At 38.9% G+C, this 12,373-nt stretch overlaps 1 protein-coding gene across 4 annotated transcripts in view; it reads right to left on the bottom strand.

Annotated features, from left to right (window-relative positions):
• Positions 1–12,373, bottom strand: part of Tusp (WD40 superfamily protein Tusp) — a 43,261-nt gene that overhangs the window by 6,112 nt on the left and 24,776 nt on the right. For all 4 annotated transcript variants that reach the window (XM_043433528.1, XM_043433530.1, XM_043433532.1 and 1 more), the window contains exons 3-10: positions 7,063–7,245; positions 5,891–5,998; positions 4,824–4,989; positions 2,913–3,181; positions 2,511–2,599; positions 2,159–2,293; positions 673–1,075; positions 393–570 (exon numbers count right to left, since the gene is read on the bottom strand). In XM_043433528.1, coding sequence (XP_043289463.1) covers positions 393–570; positions 673–1,075; positions 2,159–2,293; positions 2,511–2,599; positions 2,913–3,181; positions 4,824–4,989; positions 5,891–5,998; positions 7,063–7,245 — 1,531 coding nt within the window. The remainder of the gene's footprint in view (positions 1–392; positions 571–672; positions 1,076–2,158; positions 2,294–2,510; positions 2,600–2,912; positions 3,182–4,823; positions 4,990–5,890; positions 5,999–7,062; positions 7,246–12,373) is intronic.

Here is a 12,373-nt window from a genome sequence, read left to right as displayed (position 1 = left end):
TATTATTCAATTCTTTATGTACTTTAAATATAATTCACGCTTGTGGACACAAAATATTTTTCACTCGTACAATTCGTTGGCTCCTTCCAGAAGGTGGTGAAACAAAACTTTTGGCTCCTTGCCATGTGAGCCCGGGGTTTGAAGTTTCACGCAACCGTGAATCTAACTTTGAATTTTTAAGGTTTTTTACGTACATTTGCAACGAAAGAAAATAAGAGCTTTGAAGTTGATTTTAAATCTCGAGAGTGAAAAATAGAGAGCATAATGAAAATTGAGGTGGGCACGAATCACATCAACGAAATAACTTTCGTTTGACCATTTGAAAAAATGATGTGTGATCGAATGCTCTCCATTTTGTCGCTGCGGGGTTAAGCAGAAATAGGAATTTGTACCTGCAGGCAAATCATCACGGAGCTCGGTCATAACAAGTGTCATCTGACGTGGTTGGAGATGTAATAAAGAAGTTCTGTAGGTGACTTGGCCAAGATTAGCTGGTACGGAATCAGCAAGGCCGTGAATCTTGAATTTCGTGCCCCAAATATTGGACGTGACCTCGACCAATCTCGCGTGCTGCCAAAGAGAAATCGCAGAAGCCATTAGGGGAAAAAAAACTTTCAAAGATTGAACGTTACTGAAGGAAGCGTTTGGGATAATTTGTATTTTCGTTTTTACCTCCGGCAGTGTGTCGACGTAGGCCAAATCATCAGATTCCTCGTTGTTTGTTTTCTCGTCCCTTCTACGACGATTTTTTCTTCTATTTCTCGGTGAACCGCAAAGTTCGGCGGTGTCTTTCTCCGTGTCCGAGCCATCGCTGAACGAGGGAAATTGGCTCGTGTATTCCGGCACGTTCAGAGTGTCCTGGCTTTGTGGATCGAATATCACGAACTCTGGTCTTATTTTGCTCGTTCTACGGCCCTTCAATAAGGGCACCAAACCACCAAGATATTCCAAATACAGGGTGTAACACGGCGCTGGCTCACCCGCGTGTCTCAACATCGTACAATGCAATCGTCCACCCCCGGGCGGTGGACGAGAAACGAATCTTCTCAATTCTCTTGGCTCCGGTACGCATGACCTTTGGGAAAACGAGCCAAATTTTATTGAATTTCAGAACAACTTATTTCCTATTTTCTTTGGCGAGTCGGGCTATCGCCAAACTTGTTTCACGCTCATTTTATTGTCTCATTTTTCACGGGCACCGCGGCCCCCCCCCCCCCTCCCCTTCTCTCTCGAAAAAAGTCTGTCACGTACAAAAAAAAATTTTTTTCTCAATATCGACTCGTGCAGTTGGAATGTTTTTCTTGCGTTTCTTTGTATTTTCATTATTTCTAAGGCACACGTTACGAACTGTGATCGTGGCTTTTCGTTCATTCTTAAGGGCTGTATGAACAGTGTTTTTCTCAGAACTCAGAAGTACTGGAAAACATTTTTTTTTACATTTTTTTAATGGTATATTTTTGTACAATGGGCTGTTGAAAATGGTACCACTCGAACGTAGCCCTTTTTTTGATAACTTTTTTTCTTCTTCTCTTATAAACAATTTCCACTGAGAAATCCACAAAAATTGTGATTTTTTTCTTCCAATGGTCGCCATATTTTTTCTAAACAATATTTTGAAAATCCCCTGCGTCATGCGACAGCTAATAGCGTACATTTTAAGAATCTTTTTGGTTTTTTTTCCAGAGATGTTCCATTTTCGAGATTTGCTGTCAGCGCCGATTCAAGGGGTGCCATTTTCAACACACTATTGTACAAAAAAATACCTTGAAAAAAATAAAGAAAAAATCGTTTCGAGTACTTCCGAGTATGCAAAGTACGTGTACAAGGTTTTACTTAAATCCAACCAACAAATTTTTATTTATAAAATAAACAAAAAACGCCTAAAATTCCAACGTTTACACTGTTTACACAGGCTCTCAATCGTGTATTGAAAACCTGCCCCCTCGATACGAAAACCATTTTCAATCGGATTTTCATGTGTAAAATTATTAGTGGTATTTACAGTTTTTTTTTTTTTTTTTTTTTTTTAATCGTAGGAATTTGCTATTAAACAGAGTAAAAATTATAAAAACAGAGTAAAAATATTTTGGAATTCTGTTACGTGCTGAGCAGAAATTCATCGATGATCGTTTCTCGTTGAATATTTTGATAAACTTACCTTATGGTACTGGCGAAAAGGGCTGCTACGAGGGCCCTGAGTCTAGGTGGAAGAGGTAATTGTTGTACACTAGATTCACGTGCGAGGGCTGCACGTACGGTGAGCCTCGACAACAATTGCAGTGAACCCACCCTCCTGGGTATGCGTGTAAAAAAAGCCCCAGATAATAATAGAGCGAGGAGGATGATTGACGTAAGAAAATCTGTCGAATGTATGAAAGAGTTTTGTGCGCCAATCGATTTTCCACGTCACTTCGACGCGCTCGTTTCTCGCTATTCATTCCATAAAATAACAATCCCGTGTGCGCTTAACGGATTTATTAGAATAATGAATAATTATTATTCGTTTTTACCGTGACACCCATGCCGCGTGAACACGTGCACCTGTCGCAACGAACAATCGCCTGTCATTGTGACCCCATGTCAGCGCCGATACTTGACACTGAAATGCAACATTTCAAGCATCAATAAAACATACTTGTTTTATTATTGATTTATCCCGAAACAAAAGTCGTCCCATTTTTATTCTCTGTACTGTAATTTCCAAATACTCGTTAATAAATTGAGTAAATATAACGTTCACATGAGGAACTTCTTCGATCGTCACAATTGGATTTAAAATAAGTTACGTATAAATTTTATATTAAATGGCACAAAATCAGATCAAATATCACGTGCAATCATAGTCCCATTCTTCATATTATTATATTATTCACGATGATGTACGAAGGCGAATCGATTGTCAAGGATAATACCTGAGTGTATGGAATTGTTGTTCTATAGACGAGACTGCCGGAATCGGAGTAAAATTTCAATAGATTCGTGTATTCCTGCGGATTCGTTTGAAAGACCTCGCAATCTTTTGTACCGGCGATAGCGAGGAGCTTACGCGAATTACTCCATTCCGCGTGGAGCGGGGCTTTCAGACCAGTCTTCACGGTAATCGGCGATAAATCATCGAATGAACGAAGCATCACGATATTGCCGTTAGCCAGACAAACAGCGAGGATGTAACTTCGTTCATCTGCCAAGAACAGAGTAATCGATCGATTCATTTATTTCGACGCTTTGATTTTCTCAGTTCAATATAACTAATGAGTTAAAGTAGCTCAGCCGTTTGATAAAGTCCGGTGAAGGTCCACTTTTTTTGCGGTAAGTGACAGTTCAAGGTCCCCCGATAACGATAAGCACAGTTCCGGGGCTTCATACGGGGCAAAATTTTGAATTATTTCATCTACAATTTTGATTCTCTAACACGGTACCTTATGGGAGAACTCACAATAACATTAATTGTGATAAAGTTTTACGGTGTTCGGGCTTCGGGAAAGTTTTTATCGTGAAGAAAATTCATCACAGATTCCGTTTCGTTAAAAAAACATTACCTTATGCGGCTTTTGAGAAAGAAAACTTGAAAAGACTTTAGTTTTTGACGCGTCGAAAGCGGATTTTAGTCATTACGTTGGACTGCTGGTAACAGCGGATTGAACTTCGGGCAAAGTCGGGAATCACGAGAATTTCATCAAATTTATTTTTAAGACCGACTCACGTGCTTTCATTCGTCTAGTGGCTTCGCTTTTTTTTTAATGAATTGACCATTCCTTTTTCTCGGTGCCATTACACCGATATAAACTTTCTTTCGCACAATAAAAATGTTCCCTAGATTTATGTTGTGTATTTAAAGTGTCGGACTCAATCATTAACTAGTCAAGTTATGAAGTATAAATTTTATCTTTTGTGATATTTTTATAACATTTTATTGCATTCTCGTGATAAAAATATTCTCAATGTAAGTTTTTATTAATTTTATTAATAATTTAGACTTGAATTAAATCAACATAAAGTAGTCGCTAACTTGACTAGTCATAGAACGGCCGAACTACTTTAACGCGCGTTGGCAAGTCGGTGATAGTGTTTTATCAAATTTTTTGGAATACAGCCCTCGAAACGCAACGCCACGTTTTTTTGTTGTTTTCCAAAGCAAGTTGGTCGATTAGGGAACAACTGAATTAACAATAAATTTTACGAGATTCCAAAGTAACTCGTTACGTTCCGAGCAGACCTGAAAGAACCGATTGACGTTCCAAGAAATGAGATTAGCAGAACGGTATTGACAAGGACCAAGAACAGCTACACTGTTCATCGTCCGAAGCTTCTAGGCTCAATTGCATACTCTCGAAGTACAAAATGTTTTTCGACAGAATTCCTATCGCAAGTTGAAGCTGACATTCCACTGAAAAAACAGGCCTCGAAACTCCCGGCAAAGTTGATTTCACTTTCACTTTTCATTTTTGGACAAACCCGTTGATTTTATTTGGTTTTGGTATGTTTTTCGAAATGAATCTCTGCCTCGTACTCCAAAGAAGCGAAATCACGAAACAGTTGAGGTTAATTGAAAATGATGGTCCGTGAAATCAGTGGAATGGTTATTGAGATATCGTCGATAAGTGCGTCCTTCGAGATTGACCAAAATAAAGTGCATTTCAGTCGAGCACGACTGTATCGATTCTGTTCGAGTTCACGAATTTCTCAGGAATTCTATAATATTTGGTAGAATGAGTGTGCGGAGGAAAAAAAATGGTGACATTGATCAGCTCATCAATCTTCATCACGAAATATCCGATTTTTTTAAGTGCATTTCTAGGATAATGTGACGTAAAGTGATTAACCTTGTTGAGCAGCATTTCCCGATACGTCGTCGTCGCCCTCTTCCATTTTGAATTTCTCGGCACTCCAAGCCATCGATGTAACACCAGCTGCTAGCTGGACCTCCGAGACCATCGCACCGTGAACGTCCATCACGATTAATTGACCGGCGGTCGTGCCGAAATAAACCTGGTCGATTTCAATGCGAGTTTACAGATTTTGACGTAATGAACTTATCCAAATTATGCTTCATTCAATTAAATCAGTTACGCTCTCGCTGCAGTGAAATCATTTTAAAAAAATAACACGTGAGCGGCTGTCTGATCCTGCTATTTTCCAAGCGGATCAGTACCCAACAATGTTTCTCGATCTCCGGAACTGTTTTCAATGACCGGAAATTATTTTCAACGGTGATTATGAAAAAAATTTTGTAACAGAATTTAAACGATCACTCATTTTGGTGGCACGCCGTATGGTAATTGATAGGATGAGACATTTATTCCCGTAATTATTATAGGATCTACCGTCTAATTGTCGAGAAAAAAATTAACGAAAATCACTTTTTTTGAAGGTTCGTTAACACAGGCTCTTATGACAGGCGCACTTTCTGTGTGACGATTTGGATTTAATGAAATAGGATCCTCCCAACTTTAAAGAGCCAAAAACAAGAACAAGACAATAAAATGTTTTGAAATATCTATGATGTCTTGAGAAAACCTTGTCACCGGTGAAAATCACTTGGAAATGGAAAAAGAAAAACACTTATTTGAGGCTAATGAGTAATAACGTCATAAACGATGGAAGGTCTGACAATGCCATGAGCCAGCTGGTTTAAAATATAGATATGCATACGCTTATAAATATAAAATGGCTGTTGTCACATTTTGCTCGATGATTTTACAACGAAAGTATTTTAATTATTATCATTATATTGAAAATTGATCAATCTCAGCAAATAAGTAACACATAATTTAAATAATTGCGAGAATAAATTTTAATCGTTTCTTTGATCATGAAAAGAGGAAAAAGTTGCTTTTTTCAATCACAAGTAACGCATGATCTTCCTTGAGGATAAATAAGTTTCTTTTACCAGCTGATCGTCAGGGGTCCAAATACCGCAGGTGATCGTTGCCTCATCGTTGAGCATCGAGGACCAGTACCTCTGCCCAGCAACGCTACCGACCAACACGAATCCGTCCTGAAAGGAATGAAAAAAAGTTTCTCACAAGTGGTCAAGAATTCGATACATTTAACAGATTTTAATTATCTGCTCAGAATGGTTGAAGTTCACGATAATTTTAGGCGAAACTTCTGACAATGTTGCAGCCAGTTTTATTCATGCTCCTTGTCCCCATTAAAAGTGTAAACGCGTCATTATATATTTATTATTCCAAAGCTTGGAAGAGAGAGAAAAAGCGAGGTTGGAGAAGGAACTAGTCGATCACTGAGTGGAAAATACAAGGAAACATTTTACCAAGGGATATATAATAAAAGAATCCAGAACACGATCAACTATCTCGGAGTTTTAAATCGCGGAGGCTACGTCGCCACGTCGACAAGGACGACAGCAGGGCTGAAATTGAGTTTTGGCAACGAAACTCCCTCCCGATGTCCCATCAACCGGATCGTATAACTTTGCGAGAGCGAAAACGAGGACGAGAAACCGGCATGAGGCAGGGAGAGTGAAAAAGCGAGAATGAAGAGAGAAAGAGCGAGGGGGAGAGAGAGCAGTAACGGAACAAGGTCAAATCCTGATATTTGCGAGCGTCAGCGTATAAAGTGGAACCTCATTGGTTTAGTCGGTAGCTAGGAATTTTAGATGGCTTAGTATTTATCGATCTTTTTCACAATGACAAACGCTTTTAGTGTCACGAGCTGCATTTTTTCCATGACATTTTACCGAGACTAGTAGAGCCCCGCGAACCCAGAGCTCCGTTTACCGAACCTTTAGTGGATATTTTTTGGATATAAAGATACGAAAGTTGATATCCCAAGTGTCAAGGGCTACAACTATTTTCCAGCAAAACTGCCTTCGTCTGGGTCACAAAGGATTCACTTTTTTTTTTTTTTTTTTTTTTATATAGAACAACAAAAAACATTTTCCTTTTTGCTTCACTAGACGTAGCCATATTTCTGGATAATATCTTCACGACTTTTTCGATCAACGTGACTATATTCCAACTGTTTCCATCCTCATACTCATACGGTATGCAACACACGTGATTTTTATCGTTGATTTGGAGTAATATTGTGTCAACTTACCCGGTAACATATAAGGGCCATTCTTCCATCGTGGGACCACGAAAAGTGCGTGACCGGTGTGCTCCGGTCGTTTATCAATTCGATGCTCCAACGTCCGTCGTACTTTATCCAAACGAATATAACTCCCGAACTGTCGCATGAGGCCAACTTTTGATAGGGCTCGTTCCATTTCACAAGGATCACCTGTAATTTACAATCAAGGTTATTGACGATTAAAAAATTTGGCTGAACTCGACGTTTTCGAGTTTTCGTGAAAATAATTATATTCGTCAAACTCATGAAAATTATGGAATTTGAGTATCTCGCCGTGAAACAAGATAAAAAGTTATAGAAAAAAGTTTTAAGACTAAACTCAAAACCGATTTACAAGTAGGATTTACGATCAATCTCGAACTTTATTCGAGCAGACAAATTTCGTGGAGGAGAGGTTTTTTTATGTGCCGGCCAGTGGAAAGGTGAAGGAGAAGTTATCAGCTTGAGAGAACCGAGTATTGAGTGCTAGCAGACGAACAAAGAATTCTTCGAGTAGATAAAAAGCTTTCACTAAAATGTAAAGCCAATAAAAATTTCAAATTATTAGAATTTCAAACAATGTTTATGGGACTTTGAAATTTCCGAAAAACCAGAAAGACTCTCTTTCGGATTCAATGAAGCAGGACACGTGAAAAAACTGCTGTTCCAAAAATGGTGTTAAAAACCTTCCAAACTAGTCGATGACAGAGTCTTTCAATTGAGAATAAAAAATGCGTGCTACGTGAAAATTTGCATTTTTTTCTCAATCGTTTTCAAAATACATTTGTTATTTTTAAAATTTTTCCAATCTCCCACAAATACACATCTCCGATCGCCCTGAAGCGTAGATCGAAAAACGATGCCTCGATTACGAAGACAAAAAAATGCCCTATTATCCACCCTAAAGATGGGCTTCGCGAAACTTTTTGTCCACAACCGATCTTGAGAAATCTCGGGTCTTTTATCTGACTAAATCTGAAGAGGTTTGAAGAAGCCGCTCGAGCCACTGGTGGCTCGCTCTCAGAGGCTTTTCACTTGGGAACTATTGGATTTATGATTGTCCATCGTGACACGCCGGTTATATTAAAATATGTCATATACATACATGTATAAATGACGAAAGAGAACTCGTGCTCGTTTTTATAGATGGCGTTCGCGACCTCGATGTTAAGGGACGCAGCTACGACACCAGCAGTTCGTTATATCGTTGTTACTTCATCATTTCAAGTACCGCGGGTGCTTTCGCTCGATTGCAAACGAGCCTGTAGTACTTTTCCATGTATACGTGCATACATATATACGTATGAGGACATTTATCCGTGCGACACGGTTATACAAACCGCTGAGAGGTAGTAATTAATTGTTAAACGAGTCGAGCTTGCTATGTGCAAGTTACGTTACTTAAATATATATTGAAAATATCGATTTTGACACTGTTTACCACTGATGAAATTCACGTTATCACACACAGGCGAGAACGCCGCGACTGTTGATCGGTTAAAATAGAACGACCCGGAATGTCCCTTTCCCTATTATTTCATTTTTCTTTTTTCTTTTCGTTCAACCTTTTATCGCTCCAGATCTTGGGCTATTTATGGACTGAGTTTGTGGCGGAAGAAAAACAGCGAGAAATTACGATTTCTTGGCCGCTTTTGCGCTCTTTATTGAAATTTTTCATTGACTACGATTTTCGAACTTTTTTTTACAGGATTCGATAAATTTGTATTATGCTACAGTTTATTTTATTTCCAATCTGCCAGCATCACGTCCAGCAAAGAACAAATTTGACTGATTGTGTTCTCTTTCGAGTTGATTAATGATCGCTAATGAGCATCAATATTTGCGGGTTGTAGCTTAACGAGGCTCAACAATTCGGTCATTGACGTGTTCCTGGTTTCGTTTATTTTCCAACTGGCAAATGCAGCGAGACAGAAATTATACTTTTGCAGGCTAACAGTCTTGAACGAGTTTATTAGTCAGATTTTCACGTTTCTAGTCTTTTTGGTTGAATTAGTGAACGAGCGGCTAAATAAACGATAAATAGTGCTGGAGCGAAACTGAAAATTTCTTCAGTCACATTTCCAAATAGTCACCGCCTGAACCCAGAAGAAGAGAGCAAAGTCAGAAATTTAACTCGTTGCATGGTGAAAATCGATAAAAACCGCATTAAATCATCCAAAAGTGTTTGTTCAACTTTTTATCGAAGAAAACTCAGAGAAAGGGGGAAAAGTTGGTTCATTAATTTGCCAGCGTGTTTTCACGTGAGTTTTATTACTTACAACTCCAATGTTATCGATCAAATTTCAATAAATCATCCGCAGCCGGGGAACTTCTGATTTACAAGAGGATGCAGGTTTTTTATTATTTCAATGTATTGTTCATACTGTAGTGCCAAAAAAACTGAGAGCTCCTGACGAATTTTGAACAATAAATCTGGACCGTAATGGCCCGTGAGAAGTGAAAAAAGAAGATAAATGGAGCAGGCGTTCTAGGGAGGCAGGGGGAGATGAATCAGAAGAGAACTCGATGGGAAAAAATGCCACAATTTTGTGAAGCAGTCAAGATACTGACAAATTTTTAATCTCAAATGTTTTCTTTGAGAGGCTTATGTCGTACACGAAAACGGGGTTAATCCAAGTACTTTCCAATGACTGAACGTCGCACGAATGCAAGTCAACGCACTAAAAATTTCAAGCGAATATGTCCATGTGATGCGACTTTTCTCTTTTTTCAGTGGGATTGCTATTTTCGTCGGTCTAAGAATACGCTGCGAGCGCTATCAGGTTTGAAGAATTCATCAATCGATCAATAAGAATCCGCGTCCGGTGATGGGGATTCGCTTTCAATATGATTTTCACATAACTATGGTGGAACTCAAGGTCAATCAGTATTTATCACTCTCACTAAATACCACCAAAAAATGGTAATTTTATCTTACAATTTTACGACAGTCTACAAACAATTGTAAAAACGAACACATCTCTGATAGCGAAACCTTATAAAAATATTATAAAATAATAAAACTCGTGGAAAGAATTTAGGAAATTTTGTAATTCCATAAAAAAGAATTTGAAATCCCTTCGGTATAGTGGAGTAAGACTCGCATACATCGTGGCATCGTATAACTCCACTCGCGTACAGTTCTACTACGTACGATGAGGGTAGTCTACGTGACCACTTTATTATCGACTTAACGTCCTCTCCTCTCTTCCTCTCTTTCTCTGCCTTCCTCTTGCAGTTGCAATATGTATTATATATAAGACAGTCAAGCGTTTCGCTCGTGGCCCTATGCAGAGACATCTGTGAGGTTTATGCACTCCCTCTATTTCACCGTTCTCGCTGTTGGTATAACTACAACGACTAAGGCTATGAATACCGAGCTTTTCCCTTCCCAGAGCCTGCGTACCCGTTAGTCTCGAAGCGGAAGGAGCGAGGCTTTGTACCACAATCTCCGCCCTCGTGTTTCAAAACTTGAATAGGAATTAAGGTATCTGATGTTAAGGTTTGAGGCTTAAGTTAGACCATTCGCTTTCTCGCTACCATCGATGACCGGTAATCTCCGCCCGCTATTGCCATGCAGTACAATCCCTTTAACCAACTCCCCTGAGACGAGAAATTTCAACCACATTTGCAGAGGATTTAATTACCTTTCGCATTTAAGTAACTAGCCGAAATTATGTGATTCTTGTCGGATGTTTGTTACGTAAACGTTACGCAGCAGTTCCGGAGCGGGACACTTCAACCTTCTGGCTTCGGGGTGTTCCAAAATCGTTTCGTTTGCACTGACGGAATCATTACAATCGTTACTAAACTGATAAACTGAAAGGGCAAATATTACGCCGTTTTTCAACGTTCGTTCAAGTTCCAAGTGTCAAAGTTTTTACTCATTCCAAATCCAGTACAACTGAAATTGGACTAAACGAAAATGCTTTTTGAAAAACATGAGAAGTTACAGTGACTGGATGGACTTCAGTGAGACGCCGCAGCAGGGAGTTGCACAGATTTAAAAAAAAATTCTCTCTACTCATAAAAAACTGCAGCGCATCAACTAGAAAAATAAGACTCAACGATCATACAACAAAATGATTGAAAGAGTCGCTCTAAATGAATAGCGCATGAAAAAAATGATGGTGATTCATTCAATCATGGGAGTATGAAAAGAGAAAACGAGTCAAAATTTTGGATCGCTCATAAAAGCTCGAAAATATAAAAGACTTTGAGTGTTGATGAAAATACGAACGAGTCTCCGTCGAAAAGCTTCGTGCTGGAAAGATATTGGTCGATCAAGCGTGTATTGGAGCGAAGGGCAACTTTACGCGCGTTATTGCGGCGAAAATGCCCAGGCATGTATCGATAAATGCCCTAAATAGTTGGCCAACGTACATATTCTCGGTTTCGTGAAAATGGTTATTGCTACAGTAATTGGAGGCACCAGCCGGCTTTTTTCACACTCGATAACTGGGAGCCGTGTCACACTGTGTTTTCTATTTCCCACTTCCTAAAGGGGTCAGCACATTTTAATGTGATTCCAAGAGGAGGAACGCGATAATCGAATTTGCGCTGAAGCTGTCGTAGACGGCAATAATGTGGTACAGAGAAGGCAAAAAAACTTCCCTCGACCCTCTTTTATTTCCCTGTTTCTTTCGGGCGGCTGTGGATAATCGCAATATCGATTTGCACCTTCAGTTTGAGGTTGGCACCGTCTATAGAGCTCAAATAAACGAATGAACCGCCGATGGGTTATGCACCTGGCTCTCTACGTACGCCTACGTCACTTATTCTTATACTACTTGTTGGTATACATGTGAATGCATCATATAAAAATCATATGCGTTGTGTGCATGTAAATTGTAATAAATTACAGTGCCTTAAACGGCCTACATGCGACGACTGCAGATGATCTCATTTCGTGGCAACTTTGGCGCAAACATAGTACTGCAGACAGTGTGTAGGTAGCGACAAAATAGGGGACTCTCGAGTTAATAAAAATCGCTTTTTCCTTTTCTCCAAGGCAATTTCAATTGCGTGATCATAGTAAAATAATAATTTCCAGATAAAACTTGTTTGCTTCATATAAAGTTAAAATTTGTAAATTAAATTACATGAAGTTATAAAGTCAATGTTTGGGAAAAAGCCTTTAAAAGGCTTAAAACCCCAATTTATTTAAACCAGTTTAAATACAATAAGAATGAACAAATTGAAAAGTTTTTTAATACAATTTTTGTTGATATTGTTTTTTTTTTTTTAAATAATAGTTGAATGAATGTGCGTGGAGTTGATTATATTGAAAACGAATATT

The sequence above is a fragment of the Venturia canescens genome, chromosome 1 (genome assembly GCF_019457755.1).
Source record: "Venturia canescens isolate UGA chromosome 1, ASM1945775v1, whole genome shotgun sequence".
Classification (NCBI taxonomy): domain Eukaryota; kingdom Metazoa; phylum Arthropoda; class Insecta; order Hymenoptera; family Ichneumonidae; genus Venturia; species Venturia canescens.
The sequence above is the reverse complement of the archived record's forward strand: the minus strand, read 5'-3'. Positions and strand labels throughout refer to the sequence as shown.